Source organism: Carcharodon carcharias, chromosome 5 (genome assembly GCF_017639515.1).
Source record: "Carcharodon carcharias isolate sCarCar2 chromosome 5, sCarCar2.pri, whole genome shotgun sequence".
Taxonomy (NCBI): domain Eukaryota; kingdom Metazoa; phylum Chordata; class Chondrichthyes; order Lamniformes; family Lamnidae; genus Carcharodon; species Carcharodon carcharias.
Window position 1 is genome coordinate 15,638,465 of NC_054471.1, and position 26,619 is coordinate 15,665,083.

The 26,619-nt window shown below is 41.9% G+C and overlaps 1 protein-coding gene across 1 annotated transcript in view; it reads left to right on the forward strand.

Moving 5' to 3' along the window:
• The window catches only part of LOC121278115 (dynein heavy chain 8, axonemal-like), a 1,831,678-nt gene that overhangs the window by 208,783 nt on the left and 1,596,276 nt on the right, over positions 1 to 26,619 (forward strand). Inside the window, exon 12 of the mRNA XM_041188200.1 lies at positions 18,070 to 18,216. Within this exon, the coding sequence (XP_041044134.1) occupies positions 18,070 to 18,216 (147 nt within the window). The remainder of the gene's footprint in view (positions 1 to 18,069; positions 18,217 to 26,619) is intronic.

Genomic DNA, 26,619 nt, shown 5'->3' on the forward strand with positions numbered 1-26,619 from the left:
GCCTTAGTGCCACAAGGTAAATTAGGTGAAAACATGTGGAAGCTTAGCTTTTGTGTGCTTTTTGATCAATGTGTGACTGACAAGACTGATGGGCTTGCATACAAACAAGGGGAATTAGATAAAAACAAAAAAACTGCGGATGCTGGAAATCCAAAACAAAAACAGAATTACCTGGAAAAACTCAGCAGGTCTGGCAGCATCGGCGGAGAAGAAAAGAGTTGACGTTTCGAGTCCTCATGACCCTTCGACAGAACTTGAGTTCGAGTCCAGGAAAGAGCTGAAATATAAGCTGGTTTAAGGTGTGTGTGTGGGGGGGCGGAGAGATAGAGAGACAGAGAGGTGGAGGGGGTTGGTGTGGTTGTAGCGACAAACAAGCAGTGATAGAAGCAGATCATCAAAAGATGTCAACAACAATAGTACAATAGAACACATAGGTGTTAAAGTTAAAGTTGGTGATATTATCTAAACGAATGTGCTAATTAAGAATGGATGGTAGGGCACTCAAGGTATAGCTCTAGTGGGTTTTTTTTTATATAATGGAAATAGGTGGGAATTAGATATCACATGATAAATCACTAACTTTGCACTTTGTCATGGACGACAAACAGACACATAATGACTGTGGGGAGGAGGAGTTTCTGACCTTAGGCTCTTGACAGTTGCTGAGGAAGAGGTGATGGAGATCACTGGCAAGGAGAGAGCGTGGCCTGTGGCAGACAGCAAGGCTGACCCTGCCAAGCATAAGGAGAAAGAAGCAACCATGTTGGTGACGGCATATGGGCTCACAGAAGGCACTCAAAATGTGGTTTGTTCAAATTGTGATGATTCTTATTGTCATGGACCCCTTGAAAGGTGTTTCATCCGTAAACAATGTATTTTTGTGTGTTTATATTTTCTTACCTGTGGGAGTGAGAAATTCAATTTAAAATAACCCAGTAAAAAGCCTCTTTACTTAAAAAAAGCAAAGGGTTAGTTTATTTCACACTAATGATCTGGAAGTTACTTATGGTAATGTTACCAACAAATCCAGACACAAAGATTAGTTACAGATGGAGATAAAACGATACTTTTGAAAATTGAATAAATTCAATCTTTGTTTGTTGCAGACCTGGTAGTTTTTGAAGCTGAAAGGTTGTATTGTTTGAAGTTAAGGTTTTGAGGTTGGAGGAGTGTTTCTGCAGTGGCGATGGCTTCCACAGTTGACTTTCCAGAGGTGCTTTCACAGGTAGCTTTGTAGATGGAATCAGATTTGCACAGAGAGAATGCTCCTTTCTACTAGTTCTGCAGATGTGACTCTTTTCAAACTGCTTGGTTACCTAGAGCAGAAGCCGTGGCTGTTCCTGGATGTCCCTCCCTTCCTGGGTTGAAGCTTCTTTCAAGACGATTCAAGATGGAACTGAAACTAAAGCAAAAACAGAATTACCTGGAAAAACTCAGCAGGTCTGGCAGCATCGGCGGAGAAGAAAAGAGTTTGAATTCCCTTCTAGCAACATCCTAGGGGTTATCATTGACTAGAAACTGACTGGACCAGCCATATAAATTCTGTGGTTACAGTAGCAGCTGCGAGGCTAGGAATTCTGCAGTGAGTAACTCATCTCCCGACTTCCCAAAGTCTACAAGGTACGAGTTAGGAGTGTGATAGAACACTCCATTTGCTTGGATGAACACAGTTCCAATAACACCGAAGAAGCTCAACACCATCCACTTGACTGGCACCCCATTCACCATTCTAAACATTCAATCCCACACAGTTGCAGCAGTGTGTACCATCTACAAGATGAACTTCAGTAACTCACCAAGACTCCTGCAGCAGCACCTTCCAAACCTGCGATCTCTACCATCAGATCAGCCATGATCTTATTAAATGGCGGATCAGGTTTGAGGGGCCGAATGGCTTATTACTGCTCCTAATTCATGACTTCATATGTTTAGGGGGTGGAACCTCCAAGTCTGCTGGTCCTAAATTTTGCCACAAGGAGGCCAGCTGCATTGAGTTGGTGGCCTCCACATGCGGTGGGGGCTGATCTGCTGCAGGAAGAATGCCAACAGACCGTCTAAATTGCCTCTAATTGGGGCTTTAATTGTTTAAGTTGCCTGTCCACTGTAAGAGTAGGGTCAGGTATATAAAGGGTTAATGTGGGACTGAGTACAATACTACCCACAGTGGTGTAAGAAGACATGACCCAGAGCCAGGGTCAGTCTAGAGATGGACGCAGTTGGGTAAAGACCTAGACTGGAATCAACTCCATTCCTATACCCTCTACTATAATATGTACATAGTTTTGAGATGTTAATAAAGACTTGCTGTTAACATACTCTTGACTATGAAGCAAGATTCTTCATGGTGGCAGCATTGGGATCAAAACCCTTATCCTCACAAGAATGCTGAGAAACTAAGTAAAAGGACACCTTCAATGGATTCTGCACTGAACCTAACTCCCAACTGAAGCCACAGATGCTGAGAAAACTCACCAGAAGAAAAATAATAAAGAAAAGATTCCAGAGACAGAAGAGCCTAGAAGCAAACAAGAAAGGTGGAAGTTTTACTCAAGCAGAAGACTCCACTGCAACTTCCTTGGATGTCCAGCTTCAGCAAGCAAAGCTTGCAGCTTGCAAGGGTGAGATAAAATTTTTATTCCTGAAAAACCCCTTCTAGGTCAGTCATTCAGTCAGAAGCACTGTTTGAAAGCAACCTGTTGCTAAACCCAGTCCCAGACTTCGAGTCTCAACATGTAGCTCCCAAATCCAGTAAAATAAAAAAAAAATCATTAATAATTAGTTTCATTCATTCAGGGTACCTCATGAGTGCACAAGTTCAGAAACAACAAGCCTGCAGTTCATTTCCAAGAGTCCTGGCTCATTACGCAACACCATCGAATGAATTAAGTCGGCAGTCAGCTGACCTTAACTGCCATTGTGGTCCCTTTTTCTACGGGCAGAAGCATGCTGCCACCATTTTGAAAGGTCCACCAAAAACAACAATCACAGGCAGATTTTGTCTAACATCAACTGGCAACACCATCTTGGAAATCTGTAATCTCTTAAAAGTGTGGTTCCAAGTTTAAAAATAAAGAAAAAGATTGTTTTGCAATTCTACACTTCTAGCTCCACTAGGATTCACCAATGGCCCAGACCGTCACAGAATTGGAATCTTGGAGGAGATGATTTTTAAGATGTAGCAATGCTGCAGGTCTAAGTAAAAATATCGGAGGCAGAACAAAATTAGTATACTTCTTTACCCGATTGGGCCAATAGTCATTGATAAATTATTTGCTAAATTTGATGATTTTTTGAAATCTTTTAACATCTGTTTCAACTTGAGATCCAATAAAATACTGAAGAGAGCTAAATTTAATGAGAGAGTCCAGCTCCCTGGGGAACCTGTTGATTCCTTCATTGACGATCTTGTAGGATGGCAGAAGGATGTGAATATGGCGATTTATAGTCCGAGCTCACCCAAAACAGAATTGTAGTGGGTGTTGCAGGCAATTCAGATGCTGACCTCTTACAAGCTAAAAGGTCTTGCCCTCAACAAGGCTATACAGCTAGCTGAACTGTCTGAGCTATGTGAATGTGCTTCTTCATTTTGGAATGCTGATATCCTGGTAGAAGGTCGTCTAACAAATTTTAAATTAGATTCAGATGCTAGTGTGACAGTCCTGTCAGATGAGGAACCATCGCTCCAATCCTTTGGATTTGAATGACAGACACTCCACTGTATGGAGCAGAGAGAGTCTGGCTCCAAGTCCTCGGCATGATCCTTGAACCATTGAGGTATGGTGACAAACAAATCTTTGAGCTGATGTATGTCGTCCGCAATCAGCCTCTCTTTCTTCTGAGCAGAGATGCCTGTATAGCCCTCAATCTTCGCCAGCTGGCGGAAGATATCAAGACTACGACAGTCGTTAGCCAACAAGATCAGCATGGCCCTGAGTCAAACACTAAAGAGTATTCAGACTGATTTCATCTGTGATCACTTTTCTTTTTGTGGAACAGGTTTGTCCATCATCATTCCAGATCCCGGAACATCCCCAATGGTCAGACCAACCTATCGGACACACGATTACCATTGCAGCTCCAGTGGAAGTGGTACCAGTCTGAGGAACATCTACCTTGAGTTATGATGATGTTACAATCAGTAGACACACCAATCACTGTGCACACACAGCAACTTCCAGCCAATATTCCAAAACCACAAGGGATGCTGGAACCTGGTAGCAGTTGCTCACCATCAAAAACAGAAAGCAAAGGTGAGCATGCTGCTTAATCTTCCTCTTGCCACAGGAACACTCTTCCTCATCTTTGGAGTGCTTCCAGGTGGCCTAAATGGGAAAAGAGAAAACATTGCCAAGTAGATGAATACAATTTTCATCAACTGCATAAGACTTGATCAAGCATAACAACAACCATATACTGCCAAATCAGCTAGACCAACCATGCGTGGTTAACTTCAAGCAAGGAAAGAAACACATGTAAACTATACCCAAACACCAGTCCTACCTCGCAGCCAACGACAAGAACAAGCAACACTAGAGCCTATCACTCTCCCAACAGAATGGAAAACAAAATGTGGAAGGGTTAGAAGGCCTCCAAACTGCCTGAACTGCTAACTTTGAGGGCTTGAAGGGGGTAGGTGGATTAGCGAAAATGTTGTTCATGTTGTTAATGTTAATACTGTAATAGCAAAAATACTGGAATTGCATTAAGGTTGTAATACTAAGGTTGATGCACAAGACTTATAACGATGTGAGACTTGGAAGTAAACTAAAGTAACTATATCCAGGGGATAAAGACTTGGGGGAGGTGTAGTAGTAGGGTCTGGTACATAGAGGGTTATGTGGGACTGAGTGCAGTACTATGCCAGTGATGCAAGGATTCACATGACCCAGAGCCAGAGTCAGTCTAGGGATGGTCAGAGTTGGGTAAAGACCTAGACTGGAGTCAGCTCCATACCTGTACCATCTTCTGTAAATATGTACATAGTTATGAGTTGTTATTAAAGATTTGTTGTTAACATTGTCTAGACTACAAAGCCTACTTCATGGCATCTAAAGCAGGATTCTTCACCCACTGCCTTGCAGCGGGCAGCTAATTGTCATTCCTGCCCTCGCCTGGGAAATCTTTCCAGTGGTGTCAATGTGTCAGCAATGTCCCAATTTGACTCCCTAGTATTTTATTATTTTCCCTGCCCCGCTGTGCCTCCAAGCCTACCACCCAAGGTCAGGAAAATAGTTAAGTCAATCAGTTAATGAGAAATACTTGTGCTAGATAAATCTGGATCCATCTGTTGAAAATGGATAGGCTATATCAGAGCTGAGACCAATGGGCAGAATTTTCCGTCCCCATTGGCATCGGGTGTCATGGCAGGCATGAGAGGACAATATGCCAGAAAGGCCAAAAATTGATTTCGCACCGCCGGACAACAGGAACTTCATTTTAATACATTTGCGTAGCATTATATGCCCTGCTCTCTGGAATTATCCCCGCACACTGGATCACCTGTGTTTCACAACTGTACATAAGCGACATGCATCTGGTGAGCTGCACTTCGCTCGGGACTTTGAGGTTTGTTTGCCTTCCTTTCTTTGGGCAGCACTGATGGACATTAGCGCCAGGCTTCACAGGCAGCACCATATCACATTTAGGGGGCTCACGGGCAGGTCTCTGCCTACCAGACCAGCCATATTGTGGGGGTGGCTTTTCAATGGCTGCAGGGTGAGGGCTTACAAATATACGAAAAAGGAACAGGAGTAGGCCATTTGCCCCCTCAAGCCTGCTCCACCATTTAATAAGATCATGGCGGATCTGATAATAATCTCAAATTTGCATCTCACCTACCTCTGATAACCTATCACCCCCTTATTACCAAGAATCTATCCACCTCTGCCTTAAAAATATTCAAAGACTCTTGTTTCCACTGCCTTTTCAGGAACAGAGTTCCAAAGACTCATGACCCTCAAAAAAAAATTTGCCTCATCTTTTTAAAATGGGCAACCCCATATTTTTAAACAGTGTCCCCGAGTAATAGATTCTCCCACAAGAGGAAACATCCTCTCCGCATCAACCCTGTCAAGACCCCTCAGGATCTGTTATGTTTCAATCAAATCACCTCTTACTCTTCTAAACTCCAGCCTAGCCTGTCCAATCTTTCCTCATAAGACAACTCACCCATTCCAGGTAATGGTCTGGTAAGCCTTCTTTGAACTGATTCCAACGCATTTACATCCTTCCTTAAATAATGTGACCAATACTGTGCACACTACTCCAGATGTGGTTTCATTAGTGCCCTGTATAACTGAAGCATAACCTCCCTACTTTTGTATTCAATTCCCCTCACAATAAATGATAACATTGTTAGTTTTCCTAATAACATGCTGTACCTGCACACTAGCCTTGCTTGGGAAAGGGGGCTTCAGGTAAGGGAAGAGGCTGCAGGGCTAGGGCCGTACTGAGGAAGTGGGTATCTCAGGATGTGTTGGGGGACATGTTGATCTGTGCAAGTGGCCTCAAGATGGTGAGGGCTGAGGAGACAGTCTCCAGAGGAGATGAAGAGGTGATGTGAGGGTTTGCGCGAGAGTGAGTGGTGATATCCTGAGCTAGCAGTGAGTGAGATGCCAGTGAGTGTATGATTGCCTTGTGAGTGTGTGGATTTAGAGTAATGAAATGGTTGCCTTACCCTGGCAGCATGAATGAGATCATTCATCTGTTTTGTGCACTGGATGGCCAACCTCTTGTGTGCAGTATTGGCACTGATCACCTCTGCTACCCTTTTCCCAAGCTAAAATGGTGAGACTGATGGGCCTCTTGTGGCTAGAGTGGGGTAGAGGACATCACAGTGGGCCTTCACGGCGTCCAGAAGGTGTCCAAGGGATGTGCCACTGAATCGGGGGGCTGTATTCTTCATAGCTTTTGGGGCCATGTCTTCACTGATGCCCTCCTGGATGGCAAGCATTGAGAAGTGTGTGTGCAGCTGCAGTTTAAATATGGCATCCTGCATGAGGAGGCGGTGAGGTAATGGCATGGCAGGCAAATCGGCTGTGGCTGCATAATTAATGAGATAGGAATGGGTTGATACAGTGCAAAAAGCCGCCATTGCGGCCAGTGGGTAAAACATCCTATTTCCCACCCGCTACCACACTTAGTGCAAATCTGGGATGACTCTGCCCAGTGACCTCCTGGGGAGCTTAACTAATGTTGTTGTAAAGGTTTTAAACTAATTCAACAGGCGGGTGGAACATTAGAGAGGAGAACCAATGTTCACAAGAGAGACAAATAGCACTGGAGTAAATAACAGTTAATAAATAGGAATGATGAGACGGGCAAATGTGAAGCAGTCTCAATTACATTTGGAGAGCATGCAAGTGAAGGCAAGAAGTGGGGTAAAGAATCTTAGTGAGCTACAGACTCAAGTCACCACATGGATAAATGATACTATGGCAATAGCAGAGACCTGGCTGAAAGAAGGGGAGGATCAGCTGCATAATAGTCCTAAAAGATCAGGAGAGAAAAAAGGAGATGGGTAGCATATTGATCAAAAACTATTATAACACTGGAAAAGGATGATATAGCTGATGGTCAGAGACAGAGGATCAGATTTTCTGATTCTGACTCTGAGCAAACACATGACTGGAGGACCAAACGAGAAGTGTGCGGGACCACAAATTTAAAATTACCAGGCTATTCCCGCTGCTTGCCATTTTTCCCAGGCCAAGGCATGCGGCTGGTTGCTACCCAACAAACTTGACGTCAAGTTCACTTTTTAAATGCCTGCTCCTAAATACATCTTTTCCTACGGTTGTTATTTTCGCAAAGGTGGGTGGGCTTCCTGAGAGCTGTAGGAACAATGCCAGATAAGTCAACTTTGTGAACTTTGGGGGAAGACTGCTGTGAAGTCAGGCGTCTTTTGACAGGTAAGTTTAAAAACTTTCACTATCTTTAACTGGCATAATCAGATGTTGTTTGAAAACTGCTGATGACACCAAGATAGGTAGGAAAGGAGGTTTTCAAGAGGAGGTAGAAAGTCTGCAAAGCAATACAGACAGGTTAAGTGAGTGAGCAAAATTTTGGCACATGGAGTATTATGTGGGCAATGTGAACTTGTCACTTGGCAGGAAGAATAGAAAAGCTGTGAACCATTTCAATGGAGAGAGATTGCAGAACTCTGGTACAGGGGGTCCTGGGTGTCCTGATGCATGAATTACAAAAAGTTTGTATGCAGGTACAGCAAGTGTTTAGGAAGGCAAATGGAATGTTGACATTGCAAGAGGAATTGAATATAAAAAGCAGAGATGTTTTACTGCAGCTGTATAGGGCCTTTCAAGAACACATCTGGAATACTGTGACAGTTTTGGTCTTTTTATTTGAAGAGAGATATAGTTGCTTTAGAAGCAGTTCAGAGAAGGTTCACGAGACTCATTCCTGGGATGAGGCTCATCTTATGAAGAAAGATTGAACAGGTTGGATCTATACCCAATGGAGTTTAGTAGAATGCAAGGTAATCTTATGAAACATATCAAATCCCTTCAGGATCTTACAGGGTAGGTACCAGGAGGATGTTTCCACTTGTGGGAGAGACTAGAACCAGGGGATACAGTTTAAGAATAAGAGGTCTACCAATTAAGATGGAGGTCATTAGTATTGTTATGAGGCTAAGCCCTTTTCTTTTTGAAAGTATGACTTTTCAACTTTCAAATGATTGAAACTTTTGCAATTTGAACTGAGACAGAGCAAACTACTTAAAAATGGAAGGCCACATTACAAGGTGAAAGTGAGAAACTAACAAATCACCATTAGGAGACAGAGCAAACTGCTTAAAAATGGAAAGCCACATTACAAGGTGAAAGTAACAAATCACCCTCAGGAGAGAGTGAAGAGAGACATTTCCTATAATCCAGACACTCACTGAAACTCAACTGTCGAAAGAAGAGACATAAAAAATGCAAAGTACTGGATATTGAAACATATGAGTTAGGAGCAGCAGTAGGCCACTCGGCCCTTTGATCCTGCTCCACCATTCAATAAGATCAAGGCTGATCTGACTGTAATCTCCCACCTACCCCTCAATAACCTTTACCCCCTTCTTTATCGAGATGATACCTCTGCCTTGCAAACATTCAAAGACTCTGCTTCCATTGCCTTTTTAGGAAGGGTGTTGTAAAGACCCACAACCCCCTGAGAGAAAAAAATCTTCTTATCTCTGTCTTAAATAGGTGACCCCTTATTTTTAAAACAGTGACCCCTAGTTTTAGATTCTCCCAAAAGAATAAACATCCTTTCCACATCCACCCTGTCAAGACTCCTGAGGATCTTATGTTTCAATCAAGTTGCCTCTTCTTCTAAGCTCCAGTTGATACAAGACTGGCCTGTCCAATCTTTCCTCATAAGGCAACCCGGCCATTCTGTGTATTAGTTTAGCAAACCTTCTCTAAACTGCTTCAAATGCATTTACGTGCTTCCTTAAAGAAGAGATCAATTCTATATGCAGTATTCTAGACGTGGTCTCACCAGTGCTCTGTACAATTGAAGCATAATCTCCCTACTTTTATATTCAATTCCCCTTGCAATATACAATAGCATTTTATTAGCTTTCCTAATTACTTGCTGTATCTATAAACTAGCCTTTTGTTATCCATGCGCTAGGATACCCAGATCCTGGCGAATCTCAGATCTATAATCTCTCACCATTTAGATAATAGGCTTATTTTTTTAATCTACCTGCCAAAATGAGCAATTTCATATTTTCCCACATTACAATCCATTTGCTAGATCTTTGCCCACTCCGTTAACCTATGTATATCCATTTGTAGTCTCCTTATGTCCTCTCCACAACTTACTTTCCTACCTATCTTTATATCATCAGTAAATTTAGCAACCATACCTTTTGTCCCCTCATCCACATCATTTATATAAATTGTTAAAAGTTGAAGCCCCAGCACTGATCTCTGTTGGGCACCACTTGTTAATTCCTGCCAACCAGAAAAAAGACCATTTATGGCTACCTTCTGTTTCCTGTTAGCTAGCCAATATTCTGTCCACATCAGTTTGTTACCCCCTACACGTAAACTTTTATTTTCTGCAATAAACTTTGATGTGGCATCTTATCAATTGCCTTCTGGAAGTCTAAGTACAGTACATCCACCAGTTCTCCTTTATCTGCAATACATGTGACTCCTTCAAAGAATTTGAATAAATTGGTTAAATATGACTTCCCTTTCACAAAGCCATGTTGACTCTGCCTATTTTCCTTGAATTTTTCCAGGCCCTGCTTTTAACATCTTTAATAATACCTTACAACATTTTCCCTTTGCAGATGTTAAGCTAACTGTAGCCTGTAGGTTCCTGCTTTCTGTCTCCCACCCTTTTTGAATAAAGGAGTTACATTTGATATTTTCTAATCTAATGGCACCTTCCCCGAATCCAGAGAATTTTACAAACTTAAAATCCCCAGGGGTCCTGATGGTCCTGATCAGCCTGTTGATCCAACAGTTTGCTAAGTACCACTTCCCTGGTGATTGCCTCCCTCCCTTCCATTTTCTGATTTACAGCTATTTCTGGGATGTTACTTCTATAGTAAAGACTGATGGAAAATACCTGTTCAATTCAGCTGTCATCTCTTTATTTTTCATTATTAATTCCCCAGATTCACTTTTTTAGAGGATCAGCACTCATTTTGTTAACTCTTTTCTCATGCATCAAAACTCTTACTTTCCATCTTTATATTTCTAGGTAGCTTTCTTTCATGGTCTAACTTTTCCCTTCTTAGTAATCTTTTTGTCATTCTTTGTTATTCTTTATATTCGGTCCAATCTTCTGACCTGCCACCAATTTTTGAGCAATTATATACTTTTTATTTAAGTTTGATACTGCCTTTAACTTTTTTAGTTAACCACAGATGATGGGTTGCAGCTTAGTAGTCAATCTCCATATTTCTAAACAAGCTGGATTCCACCCTGGGATCTGACATGTCCAGTAGTAACATCAGCTGGGATCATAATATTGAATAAGTAGAATAACTTACCAGTTACTCATCAATCAGTTTGTTTCTTCATCAATTATGGTGAGCTGTGAGGAGGATGCAGAGATGCTTCAGTGTGATTTGGACAAGCTGAGTGAGTGGGCAAATGCATGGCAGATGCAGTATAATGTGGATAACTGTGAGGTTATCCACTTTGGTAGCAAAAACAGGAAGGTAGATTATTATATGAACGGCTATAAATTGAGAGAGGGGAATGTGCAACAAGACTTGGGTGTCCTCGTACATCAGTCGCTGAAGGTAAGCATGCAGGTGCAGTAGGCAGTAAAGAAGGCAAATGATATGTCGGCTTTCATAGTGAGAGGATTTGAGAACAGGAGCAGGGATATCTTGCTGCAATTACAGTGGGCTTTGGTGAGACCATGCCTGGAATATTGTGTGCAGTTTTGGTCTCCTTATCTGAGGAAGGATGTTCTTGCTATAGAGGGAGTGCAGTGAAGGTTTACTAGACTGATTCCTAGGATGGCGGGACTGACATATGAGGAGAGATTGAGTCGGTTAGGATCATATTCACTGGAGTTCAAAAGAATGAGGGAGGGGGGATCTCATAGAAACCTATAAAATTCTAACAGCACTAGACAGGGTCGATGCAGGAAGGATGTTCCCGATGGTCGGGGAGTCCAGAACCAGGGGTCACAGTCTGAGGATACGGGGTAGACCATTTAGGATTGAGATGAGAAATTTCTTCACCCAGAGAGTGGTGAGCCTGTAGAATTCACTACCTCAGAAAGTAGTTGAGGCCAAAACATTGTATGTTTTCAAGAAGGAGTTAGATATAGCTCTTGAGGCAAAAGGGGTCAAAGGATTTGGGGAGAAAGTGGGAGCAGGCTATTGAGTTGGATGATCAGCCATGATCATGATGAATGGCAGAGCAGGCTCAAAGGGGCCAACTGGCCTACTCCTGCTCCTATTTTCTATGTTTCCCCTGTACCAAAGTAGGAGCCAACTACTGGAGGCTGAAAAAAAGGTAGAAAAAGAAATTAACACCTCCTGCCCCTCTTCAGTATACTCCTACTTTACACTACACACCCAACAAAGCATTCACTGTAGACAAGGCAGCACTGAGGAAGGCCTGTTTTTATGCTCCCTGAAAAACAACTAATTCAATCTTCTGAAAGGCGGGTTAAGCTAATTAGCTAATTAAGTAGCTGCTGCTGCTTTTAGAGAGCTTGTACACCCCCATTTTAAGGCTGGAATAAAACTTAACTTCTAACTTAACTAGTAATTTTTACTTAATTGCTAAATTAAAGAAACAAAATAGATTTTAGATAGAAATTAACCCTGAAAACTGTCTCACTCACTAGCTCACAGTGCAGACTAGAACAGCACTCTGGCTGCCACAGACAGACCCATCCAAAACCTCTTGGAAATACACAATGGGTAAAGTATTTTGAGGCAAGGCTGCCAGCCACTAGAGATAGATTGGAAGGAACACAGATGGTGTCAAGAAAGCCTTCAGTTGAAGAAACAAGCTGAGGGCTGCTCACACTCTCCCTGTCTTTCTTTTGGAATAAGCATCTTTCCTGGTTCTACCAGAAGCTACCAGTGAACTGAGATCTTGTAATAATTGCAACATCTTCTACATCTGACCACATCCAAGAAACCAGCAAATCTAAATCAGCTATAAAATCTACACCTCAATAACAATCAAAGGACACATCTTATTATTTTACCTTTTTTAATTAGATGCCAACGCCTCATATTTCTGATGCCTATTGTGTGTGTGGGCCCTAATGACTGCACAAGGGCTAAATGCTTGATGTTGCATTTTTATTATTTTTTGCGGGTGTAGTAAATTTGCTCTTTCTTTTACTCAAGAAAACCTTCCTTGATTGGCTCCTTTTTGCTCATAGTTTAAGTAGTTAAATACATTCTGATTTGAAAAAAGCATGTCCACATGAAAACAAAACTTAAATCTTAATTGTGACCAACTGAGGAGGTTGAATAGAGGGGAGCACGTTCACCCCTTCACCCAAGTTCATAAAAGTTTGTGAAATTCTATTCCCTAGAAAGCAATGGAGGCCGAGTCATTGAATATTTTTCAAGGCAGAGTTACATTTTTTTGATAGACAAGGGAGTCAAAGGTTGTGGGGAGCAGACAGCAGAGTGGAGTAGAGAACACAACCAGATCAGCTATGATCTTTTTGAATGGAAGAGGCTTGGAGGACTGAATAGCCTACTGCCCTGCTCCTAAGTCCTATGTTCGTAATATTGACACAGCTGATGGTAAAGGTTGAGATTCTCAAATCCCAGAAGGAAACTTCAAACAACTGTCAAAACCCATTTTTGTAATTTGTATGTTTCAAGATGTAGGCTTTGAATTCAGTAATAATAAGACCACCAAGTCTCAAGAGGTTTTTATAAAACTAAATTAAATATTTACTAATACAATAAACATTGCACACGTACATATGTCTACAAAATTACTACTATAATAACTACACAAATTCACTAATTAATCTGACACTCAGTTATACCCCCATTAAGTCAACAGTAAAACACAGATTTTAAAGGACCCCAGGCAAAGCACATTTGACCTTACAAATTCAAAATGAGATTCCTTGCAGACATAGTTGCAGGCTTACAGGTTGGTTAGATCTTACATGCCTCTGCCTTACACACAAAAACTCCTTCCTGTTTATACCTAGCTTTTCCTTTGAATGTAAATTTCCCATTGTATTACTAGGTTTTTTAATTTTACCTCTTCTAACAATAACATCATTTGATTCTACCAATGTTATTAGTAAGCTGAAAAAAATAAACCTCAGCTTGGCATCTCCTAGCTAGGTGCAAGATTTCACCCATTCTTTTGAACGCTTTATTTAAAAATGCAAATTGTCGCCTTGACACCTATGTTTCCAAACTTTTCCATGTTTACCTAATTACCGTTTCAAATCTATTTCTTTCTTTACATCAAAGTACTCAGACTAGCTGGCTTTAATCTAATTAAAACACAGACACCACTAAACTCTATTTTAAAAAAAATAATTTCCAATAACATTATAGACACTAATCTCTTCATGACACTAAATTAAATATGTTATTAATGGAATGATTGATCATTGGGCTCTGTCCTTAAAAGATAAGATACCATGAATTTGACCAGCACTGTGCAAGGGTTCAGATGTTTTTGAGTACTTTATCTGGTGGATAAATTCTTCAGCATTCAACAGTATGGAGAATCAGATACTAATGTATGTAGGGCCCTTGTAGTTTGACTTTCACATTGATTTAATGTCCTGATATCTGCTGAGCCTTTGAAGAGCTCTTTCTGTTTACAAGGTACAGAACAAATGAGACATATAATAAGACTTGCATGTCTTTAAATTGCCCATGAAATTTAAAAAAACGCAGCACTTCAAAATCCCCTTGAAAAAAAATGCCTCTTACAAGCTCATAAAACTGTCAGTCAAACACAGCCATCCATATTCCCATTGGAAAAAGGACTTAATCTATTTAACATTTCCTAAATTTGTTTACATAAGCAAACAGGCATTGAAAAATTGATAAAGCTGCCAATCTAACACAGCTAGCAGTCCCCTTTGCAGCTGTGTAATATGACCCATGGGACCGAATCCATTACTGAGTTTTGGATCTCAATCAAGCATTCATGAGATTGCATTTCACAACTGTATCAATAAAGCAGGCTGTACAGATGGCCCAACATCTTTTTTGTCAAATGGCTTTATTATGAATGTTTGGCTAGCTCCAAGACTCAGTAATGGATCAGCCCTCTGGGGAATGTAACAGCCACAGGCAGTGCTGTCCTAAACTTCCACTGAGGTTGCATGTCTGCCTTCAATAGATGGAAGATTTCAGTGAGCATTTCCTTCATCAATCAGAGACAAGGCACACATTGTTCCTTGCTGAGGCTGAGGTAAGAGAATTGCTCCCTGAAGACTTTAGTGAGTATGGCCCACTAGTGATAGCCGTTCTCTTGTTTCTTCTCCTCCACCTTCAAGGAAATTGTCCTCCTTTGTGTTACCTCTCTTCAATTTCCCTGTGATGATGAAGTTCCAGCCTAATGGTAACTACAGCACTCATGGCTGGTAACAAGTTGTCTGAGTAGAGATTTGCACTGAGAACCATGATTCAGACGAGGGTCATACCCCAGATCTACCTCAGACGATGCACTGGGGTACCCTTCAAATGTTCCCAATGCAAGGACAGCTCAGGAATTGTCTAGGAAGTTTCAATTTCTTTTGAGCAATTACTTGTGTCTGGAACCCTCTGAAATTCCAACTTAAAGTTGAAGACTACAGATGGTTCAGACTCCCTTAGCAGAATATTTAGCCAGGAAATATTAGAAGCAAGTCTAACACCTGGGAAACTATACTATTGACCCCACCCCCCCGACCCATCCACTGGACCCCTTGAATACACCCCCCATGACTACCCAAACCCCCTCCCACCCTCTGACATCCCCCAACCTCCGCCTACCCAACTACCCTCCTCTCTCAACACCCCCCCACCCCAACCAGCTGACTACTCTCCATCCCCCTGACTAACCCCAACCACAACGAAACCCCCTACACGCTAACTACCTCTTCAACTCTGGACTACAGCCTGAGCCCCCTGACCACCCAAACCCCCTGAACACCTGACCTCTCACCCCGACAGCTAACCCCCCCATACCCCAACCCCACCCCCGAGCACTCAGCTGCCCCGCCTAATCCTGCCTCCACCCACTTATCTTACACACTTACCTTCCCTCCTAGCTGGAAAAGTGGCATTTAAACAAAGGGACTTATAAACACAATGGAATACGGCAGCTAGTGCCAGAAAAAGGGAGCATGGATTCATTTCCCCTGATGCTCCTACATTACACTGAAGGATTCCAGGAGGAGCTATGCTCCACATTTCTCAGCAGGCCTGGGTTGGAAATCCAGACAAGAAATGTGGAGCTCCAGCCTAAGGTAGGCACATAGAAGTGGAGTGCCAACCTGATGGTGATTGCCATTCCATGGATGATTTGGCCCCCAGTCTTTTAGCACGTGCAACACCATTCCCTTTTTACATCCCCAACTTCATGTAGAAAACTCACAGAAATTCTACAAACACAGAAGCAACCAATAGAAATCAATGACAAGAGCGTTGATGTTGAAAATGGCAGCACAGGTTACAAATCAGCATTATATGCTGACTGACCTCACAATCTGCTTTCTTCTGTTGCATGCTGCTAATGGCCGAGCTAACAGCCTTGCAGTATGGGTTCACACCAGAAAAGTGTGCACAAGGCAGGGAGACCATTTTGCACCCAAAGCAGCACCTCTAATGCCAACAAAACAGGCATTAAGGAGCCAAATTTTACAGCCAAAAAATACAACAGCCATGAACTTATGTTAAGCTTGTATGCCACCATCAGGCAAAAGCAAGAATGCCAAATTTCAAACAATCACAACAATTTATATTACAGGAGAAAAGGATGTTAATTGGTTGGCAAGCCAACTTTGATTAGCTGAGGCATTGCCATGGAGAAATCAACAGGGAACAATAGAATCCTCAAACTACTGAGTAATTAAAAAAAAGTGCAAGGTTTGAACATGTTCCTTTGGTTTGCAGAGAATGGGTCCCTGTGTATGAATGTATGTCTCTTCTAGCAAGCATAAATGAGCCACATTATGATCTTGACGGATTATCTTAAATTGGTTGTAAGTGTAGCAATTATTGCAGACAGGATTGTTCAGCAAGTGCTGCCCAATCATGGATTCACATCTAACAGTAGGCATTTTGTTTCGGGTTTGTTTTGGGAAAACAAAAGGAATATGTTCAAGCCTTATGCCTTTTTTGTAAATGCTGATGTTCAAAAAGACTTGGGTATGCTTATACAAGAAATGCAAAAAGTTAGCATGCAGTTACAGCAAGCAATTAGCAAGGCAAATGGCATATTGCAATGGCTTTGGTGAGACCATATCTGGAATACTCTTCAAAGGGAGACAATGACATAGTGGTATTGTCACTGGACTAGTAATCTAGAGACGCAGAGTAATGCTCTGGGGACCAGGGTTCGAATCCCACCATAGCAGATGGTGGAATTTGAATTCAATAAAAATCTGGAATTAAAATGATGACCATGAAACCATTGTCAATTGTTGTAAAAACCCATCTGGTTCACAAATGTCCTTTAGGGAAGGAAATCCGTTGTCCTTGCCTGGTCTGGCCTACATGTGCTTCCAGACCCACAGCAATGTGGTTGACTCTTAAATACCCTCTGAAATTACCTAGTGGCAACTAGGGATGGGCAATAAATGCTGGCCTAGCCAGCGAAGCCCACATCCTGTGAATGAATTTTAAAAAGTTTTGATCTCCATATTTAAGGAAGGATGTATTTGCATTGGATGTAATATGGCAGAGGTTCAATAAATTGGTCCCTGGGATAAGTGGCTTGTGCTATGATGAGAGGCTGAGTAAATTTGGCTTATTTTCTCCGGAGTTTAGAAGAATGAGAGATGATCTAATTGAAACACGTAAGGTTCTGAAGGGGCTTGATAGGGTAGATGCTGAGAAATTGTTTCCCCTGCCTGGGTAATCTAATTTCTGTACTCCCAAGTGACAGAATGATCCAGGAATGATGGACTTTGTAGAGAGACTGGCGAAACTGGAATTATTCCTCTTAGGGAAGAAAAAGCTAAGATGAGATTCAAAAGAATTGTTTAAATCATGAATTATTTTGCTATCGTAAATTACAGAAACTATTTCCAGTGCAGGAGGATCAATAAACAGGAAGCAGGTTTACAGTGATTGGTAAATGAATCAGAGATGACCTGAGGAAACATTCGTTTCTGAAATAAATTGCCTGCAAGAGTGGTAGAAACAGATTATAAAGTAATGTTCAAAAGAACACTGGATGAATACTTGCAGTGAAAAGAATAGCAGGGCTCTGGTGAAAGACCAAGGAACTAGAATGACTTGGATAGCTCTCAAAGAGTCTGCACAATAGGCTGAATGGCCTCTTACTGTGCTGTATTATTCTATGATGATATAAATGTTTAACGATCTGATTATCTGTTTTGTGACGTTATTTTGTTGGATTTCAGGAATGTAAAAAATTGCTTGTGGAATATCGAAAATACTTCCAGAACACAAAGAAATACACAACTGAAACAGCACAAGATAATCCATTTGATGTGTCAGAAATGTACATATTTGGTAAACTTGAAGTTTTCTGCAAAAGACTGGCAAAGGTAAATTGAAACTTCAGACAAAATATGGTTCAATTATATGTTAGATTTGTATCAACCTACTCTGTGCAGTGACTAATACCTTATTTTAGTTAAACCCATTTTGTATCTATATACTGTACATAAGCAACTCATTACAGTTATTGGAATTAGCGTTGTAGAAATTATTGCACAGCTCATTGAATGTAAATTCTCATTATATCACTAGCCTCATTGAGCTCCACCTCTTCTAACAATAAAACCCTTTTCATAGCACCAACTTTATTAATAATATAAACATCTTGCTTGGTCTCTGCTAGCTAGGTGCCAGATGTAACTTACCTTCTTGAATGCTCTATTCAAAAAATGCATATGCACTCTACCTCGCTTACATCTCAAAACTAGTACACATCAAAGCACCCAGACTATCTGGCTTTAATCCAATTAAGACACACCCACAGACTAAACCTCTATTTTAAAAGAAAAATATTTTCCAATAATATTATATACATTAATAGCTTCATGACACTGCATACTAGCCTTTTGTGATTCATTCGTTAGGACACCCAGAATCCTCTGATTCTCAGAGCTCTGCAATCTCTCACCATTTGGATAATAAGCTTTGTTTTTATTCTTCCTGCCAAAATGAACAATTTCACATTTTCCCACATTATATTCCATTTGCCAGGTCTTTGCCATTCACTTAACCTACCTATGTCACTTTGTAGCCTCCTTATGTCCTCTTCACAATTTATTTTCCTACATATCTTTGTGTAGTCAGAAAATTTAGCAACTATTCCTTTGGTCCCTTCATCCTAGTCATTCATATAAGTTGTAGAAAGTTGCAGCCCCAGCACTGAACCCTGCAGCATACCACTCATCACATCCAGCCAACCAGAAAAAGACCCAAAACAACAAAAACAAAAAATGCTGGAAAAACCCAGCAGGCCTGACAGCATCTGTGGAGAGAAATACAGAGTTAACATTTCAAATCCGTATGATTCTTCTTCAGAGCTAAAGGGCTCTAGCTCTGAGGAAGAGTCATACAGATTCGAAATGTTAACTCTGTCTTTCTCTCCACAGATGCTGTCAGGCCTGCTAAGTTTTTCCAGCATTTTCTGTTTTTGTTTCAGATTTCCAGCATCCGCAGTATTTTTCCTTTATCTCAGAAAAAGACCAATTTATGTTTCCTGTTAGCTAACCAATCTTCTATCCATGCCAATATGCTGCCCCTTCACCATGAGCTTTTATTTTCACAATAACCTTTGATATGGCACTTTATAAGTGCCTTCTGGAAATCTAAGTACAGAACATCCACTGGTTCCCTTTATCTATAGCATGTGACTCCTTCAAAGAACTCCAATAAATTGGTCAAACACGATTCCCCTTTTGCAAAACCATGTTGACTCTGCCTGATTGCCTTGAATTTTTCCAAGTGCCCTGCTATAACATCTTTAATAATAGCTTCTAACATTTTTCCTATGATACATGTTAGGCTAACTGGCCTGTAGGTTCCTGCTTTCTGTCTCCTTCCCTTTTTGAGTAAAGGAGTTACATTTGCTATTTTTCAATATAATGGAACCTTCTCCGAATCTAGGGAATTTTGGAAAATTAAAACCAATGCATCAACTATCTCACTGGCCACTTCTTTCAAGATCTTAGGGTAAAGTCCATCCAGACCCATTGTCAGCCCATAACTTCAACAATTTGCTCAATACCACTTCCCTGGTGATTGGAATTTTCTCGAGTTCCTCCCTCCCTTTCATTTCCTGATTTACTGCTATTTTCGGGATGTTATTTGTATCCTCTGTAGTGAAGACTGAAGCAAAATATCTGTTTAATTCATCCATCATCTTCCTACTATCCATTGTCAATTCCACAGACGTACTTTCTATAGGATCAATGCTCACTTTGTTTTGTTTGTATTTGTTTATGGGATGTGTGCATCACTGGCTGGGCCCACATTAATTGCCCATCCCCAATTGCTCTTGAGAACTGACTGGCTTGCTAGGCAATTTCAGAGAGCATTTAACCACATTACTGTGGGTCTGGAGTCACATGTAGGCCAGACCAGGTAAGGATGACAGATTTGCTTCCCTAAAGGACATTAGTGCCCTATTGTTTTTACAACAATTGACAATGGTTTCGTGGTTATGGTTAGAATTTTATTCCAGGAGAAGAAATTTCCCATTGATGGGCAGTGGTGGGATCCGCTCGGCGACATGTAAAATGACGTGCAGTGATGCCGGGCAGGCGACCCGATGTCACCGTGTGTCATTTAGATTGTCAGTTTGGCAGCATGTAGCCGCGTCAGCTGCATGCCCGCCGAACTGTCAAAGGCCTATTAAGGCAATTAACAAAGTAATTAAAGCTGTTAAGAATGCTACCCATCCAACCTTAAGGTTGGCGGGCAGGTGAAGAGCCCAGGCAGCCTTTGCATTTTTCATGAAACCTCTTCCACGGGCGGGATGAGGTTTCATGAAGGGCTCATTAATTAAATAAAATTTTTTGGAAAAATTAATGGGCATGTCCCAGCTCATGTGACAGTTTCACATGAGGGTACATGTCCTTAAAATTTTTTTTGAGCTTTATTACATTTTTCAAGACTTAAACTAATCGCACGAAAGAGCGCAGGCCCTGACTCAGGGAATTGCCCCCCCCACCCCCCGCCTGCACAGGGAGTGCACAGCGCTTCCAGGTGAGCGTCATGCTGGGCGAGCCTTAATTGGCCCGCCCACGTAAAATAGCGGCATGCACCCAATCGGGTTCGCCCTCACTCCTGCCTGCCCCCGCACAACCCATTCCCGCAATGGGGGAAAAATTCAGCGCCAGATTTTTTAAAAATCAAATTCAAATTTCCTGCTTCTGGGTGGGTTTCTGGAGAACTAGACCAGTGACAATACCACTACATCACTGCCTCTTTCCTTATTTAAATATCGATAGAAACTCTTACTATCCATCTTTATATAACTAGACCGTTTTCTCTCATACTCTAATTTTTCCCTCCTTCTTAATCTTTTTGTTATTCTTTATATTCCCTCCAATCTTCTGACCTGCCATCTGTCTTTGCAGAATTATATGCTTTTTCTTTAAGTTTGATACGGTCTTTAAACTTTTTCATTAACAATGGATGGTGGGCCAATCCCTTGGAATTTTTACTCACAGATTCATTGACATTTACAGCACAGAAGGAGGCCATTTGGCCCATCGTGTCCATGCCAGTCAACAAAGATCTGACTACACTAATCCCATTTTTCAGCGCTTGGCCCATCGCCCTGGAGGCTATGGCAATGCAAGTGAATATCAAAATACTTCTTAAATGTTACAAGCGTTTTTGACACAACCACCTTTTCAGGCAGTGAGTTCCAGAATCCCACCACCCTCTGGGTGAAAACATTTCTCCTCAACTCCCGTCTTAATCTTCTACCTCTTACCTTAAATCTATGCCCCCTGGTTATTGACCCCTCTACTAATGGATAAAGTGCCTTCCTCTCCACCCTATCTCTGCCCCTCATAATCTTATACGCCTCTATCAGGTCCTCTCTCAATCTTCGCCACTCGAAGGAAAACAACTCCAACCTATCCTGACTTTCCTCATAGCTCAGACCCTCCAGCCCAGACAACATTCTGGAATTGGAATGTATATGCTCTGTGTATTCTGAAACATGCCTTTAAATGTCTGCCACTGAACCTCTATTGACCTATCTCTTAACCTCATTTGCCAGTTTACATTAGCTAGCTCTGCTTTCATGCCCTCATTTAAGTTTAAAATACTAGTCTTGCACACACTCGTTTCTCCCTCAAAATGAATGTAAAAAACAATCATCTTGATCGCTGCTACCTAGGGGTGCCCTCACTATGAGGCTATCAATTAATCCTATCCTATTGCTCAATACCAGGTCTAGAATATCCTGCTCTCTGGTTGGCTCTAGAACATGCTGTTCTAAGAAACGATCCCGAAAACATCATGGGAAGAATTTTTCACTCGACATGTGGCTATGTGCCCAACCTGCTCAAGCGTGAAATAGCATGATGACGTTGGGCAACTGTCCTGAAGTCATCGCACACTAGTGCGATATTTCAGTCGGTGGGCGGCATGACAGTCAGAAGCCCACCTGCCGACAATTAATTGGCCTTTTATTGCCGTTAATTGGCCAGCTAGCGTGACATGCGGTCAGGTGCCAATTGCGGTCAGGTGTCTGCTCCCCAGCTGCTCCTGGGTGCACCAATCTAAAATTCTTGCCCTCTATGAACTCCTTGGGCGGAAGTTTCTGCCTGTCGGGCGGGCGGGTCCGACCCAATCTCCAGGGGGTGGGGAGCTGATCCCCACTGGAGAAGCGGGCCCCGCCGCCATTTTAAGTGGGAGGGCCAATTAAGGCCTGTCCTGCGTGGTGCCTGGCGGGAAGCACTGTGCGCTTCATGTGCAGGTGGGGGGGGGGGAATTCCCCAAATGCAAGAGTGCGCTCTTTCGCGCACGTGCACGAAAGAGCGCACATCTCCCTGAGGCTAAGTGCTGCCTCAGGGAGATCGTTGAAAGCTTTATAAACTTTAAAAATAGAAAAATAAAAAAAATCCTTAACATGACCCCCTCATGTGACAATGTCACATGAGATGGGACATGTTAATAAATTTCACTGAAACTTTAAGAAATTTTTTAAACCGGTGGATGAGGTTTCATGTTTTTTCAGAAGCCCACGAGGGCTCCTGGCCTGCCCACCAACCCTGACCCCTGCTTGCCAACGGAATAATTCAGCCCCTCATCTACGCCCATCTGATTTTTCCAATCGAAATGCAGATTAAAATCCCCCACATTATTGCTGTACCTTTCTGGCAAGGTTCCATTCTTTTATACTCTGTCCTACTTTGTAGTTATACTTAGAGGGCCTGTACACCACTCCCACAAGTGACTTCTTGCCTTTATCATTGGAGAGTTTGATAAAATTAGAGTAGGCAATAGTAAATCATTAGATGAGGGTAGAATAAGGGGGAAAGTAAAAAAATGAAACTTAAATCAGGGTTAATGTGCATGCATGTGAATGCACAGAGTGTGGCTAATAAGAATGGTGAACTGCAGGCACAGGTTGACAAATGGAATTATGACGTTATTGCTACAACAGAGACCTGACTCAAAGAAGAGCAGGGCTGGGCGTTAAATATTTCTGGGTACAAGGTGTTTAGGAGAGAAAAGAAAGTAGGAAAAGTGGGGTAAGTGACAATATTGATTAAAGATGGCATTACAGCACTGGAGAGAGAGGATGTTCCAGAGGGGTCAAGGACAGAATCTCTCTGGCTAGAGCTAAGGAAGGAAAAACGAGCAATAACAGTGATTGATGTAGTATATAGGCCACTAACTAGTGGAAAGGATGTGGAGAACCAATTTGCAGAAAGTATGGAGAGGTGCAAGAAGTTTAGAATGATCATAATGGAGGACTTCAATTATCCAAATATGGACTGGGCTAAGTACGGTACAAAGGGACAAGAGGGGAGAGAGTTCCTGGAATGCATTCAAGATAATTTTCTGCAGCAGTATGTTTCTAGTCCAATGACAGAACTTGCACTTTTGGACCTCGTTCTGGGAAATGAGTTGGCTCAAGCGGATCAAATATCAGTGGCAGTGCCTCTAGGGGACAATGACCATTGTATCATAAAGTTTAGGTTAGCCCTGGAAAAGGACGGGGAACAATCCAGAGCAGGGATAATTAATCGGGGGAAAGCCAACTTTGATGGGTTGAGAATGCATCTGAGTCGAGTGAGTTGCAATCAAATGTTGGCAGAAAAGACAGTGGCTGAACAGTAGGCCACCTTCAAATAAAAAGTCTTGCAGGCAATGCCAAGGTACATTCCCTTGAAGGGGAAAGGTAGGACAAATAAATACAGAGCACCTTGGATGACGAGAGAGTAAAGATGAAAAGGAAGAAGTGCATGTACAACGAATGTCAGGTCGATAATACAATGGAGAATCAGGCTGAATATAGAAGGACCAGAGGGGAAGTGAAGAAACTAATAAAAAAAAGCAAGGGGAAAGCATGAAAAAAGGCTGGCAGCAACATAAAATGAAATCCCAAGGTCTTCTATAAGCACGTACATAATAAAAGGATGGTAAAATAAAGAGTAGGGTTGTTTAGGGACATAAAAGAGGACTTACATGTGGAGGCTGGAGAAATATCACAGGTGTTGAACGAATACTTTACATCTGTCTTTACAAAGGAAGAGGGTCCTACCCAGGCCAAGGTGAGAGAGGAGGTAACTGGTACTCTAAATAACTTACAATTGAGAGGAAGACTATCTTTACTTAAGATAGATAAGGTACCAGGACCATATGAGATGCTTCCAAGGGTACTGAGGGAAGTGAGAGTGGAAATTGCAGAGACACAAGTGATAATCTTTCAGTGCACAGGGGAGGTGCCAAAGGACTGGAGAATGGCTTAGTTGTAGGAGGCAGAGGGTGATGACAGAAGGATGCTTTAGTGACTGGAAGCCAGTGTCCAGTGGCATACCACAGGGATCTGTGCTCGGTCCCCTATTATTTGTCATTTATATAAACGACATAGATAACTATGTGGAGGGGAGGATTAGTAATTTTGCGGACGACACAAAGATTGGCCGGGTGGTTAACAGTGAGGTTGAGTGTCTTGGGCTACAGGAAAATATAGACGGGATGGTCAAATTGGCAGATAAGTGGCAGATGGAATTTAACCCTGAAAAGTGTGAGGTCATACACTTTGGAAGGAGTAATTTGACAAGGAAGTATTCAATGAACAGTATGGCACTAGAAAGTTCTGAGGAACAAAGGGACCTTGGTGTTTGTATCCATAGATCTCTGAAGACAGAGGGGCACGTTAGTGGGGTGGTGATAAAAGCATATGGGACACTTGCCTTTATCAATTGAGGCATAGATTACAAAAGTAGGGAGGTCATGTGGGAGTTGTATAGAACCTTGGTGAGGCCACAGCTGGAGTACTGTGTGCAGTTCTGGTCGCCACATTAAAGGAAGGATGTGATTACATTGGAGGGGGTGTAGAGGAGATTCACCAGGATGTTGCCTGGGATGAAACATTTAAGTTATGAAGAGAGGTTGGATAGACTTGGGTTGTTTTTGTTGGAGCAGAGAAGACTGAGAGGCAACCTGATCGAGGTATACAAGATTATGAGGAGCATGGACAGGGTGGATAAGGAGCAGCTGTTCCCCTTAGTTGAAGGGTGAGTCACAAGGGGGCATAAGTTCAAAGTGAGGGGCAGGAGGTTTAGGGGGAATGTGAGGAAAAACTTTTTTTCCCAAAGGGTAGTGACAGTCTGGAATGTGCTGCCTGGGAGGGTGGTGGAGGCGGGTTGACTCACGTCCTTTAAAAAGTACCTGGATGAGCACCTGGCACGTCATAACATTCAAGGCTATGGGCCAAGTGCTGGTAAATGGGATTAGGTAGGTAGGTCAGGTGTTTCTCATGTGTTGTTGCAGACTCGATGGGCTGAAGGGCCTCTTTTAGACTGTGATTCCATAATTCTGTGAATTGCGAATGTTACACCCTTGTTCAAATAGGGATGCAAGGATAAAGCTGGCAACTACAGACCAGGCAGATAAACCTGAGTCGTAGGGAAACTGTTGGAAACTATAGTACGGGATAAAATCAATAATCATTTAGACAAGTGTAGGAGAATTAGGGAATGGATTCATTAAGGGAAAATCATGTTTAACTAACTTGCTGGAATTTGTTGAAGAGGTAACAGAGAAGGTTGATAAGGGAAATGCTGTTGATGTAGTGTATATGGATTTTCAAAAGGCATTTGATACAGTGAACATAAGAAACAGGAACAAGAGTAGACCATTTGGCCTCTTGAGCCTGCTCCATCATTCAATAAGATCATGGCTGATCTTCTTGAATTTCAATTTTCACATTCCCATCGAAACTCAATTACCTTTGCTTCCCTTTCCTAAGAAGAATCTATCTACCTCTGCCGTAAAAATATTCAATGACCCTGCCTTTGCTACCTTCTGAGGCAGAGAATTCCAAAGTCGTACATCCTCTGAGAGAAAAGAAAATTCTCCTAATCTCTGTCCTAAAAGGGTGACTCCTAATTTTAAAACAATGCCCCCTAGTCCTGGACTGACCATCAAGAGGAAACATCCTTTGGACATCCACCTTGTCAAGGCCGTTCAAGATCTTGTATACTTCAATCAAATCATCCTCCCTTTTCTAAACTCCTGTGGAAACAAGCCTAGTCTGTCCAATCTTTCCTCATAAGAGAACCCACTCATTCCAGGTATTAATCTAGTAAACCTCATTTGAACTGCCACCGATGCATTTACATTCTTCCTGAAATAAGGAGACCAAAATTGCACAGGGATTCAATGTACATTCTTACCAATGCCCTGTGTAACTGAAGCACATGATCCTTACTTTTATGTTCAATCCCTCTCATAATAAAGGA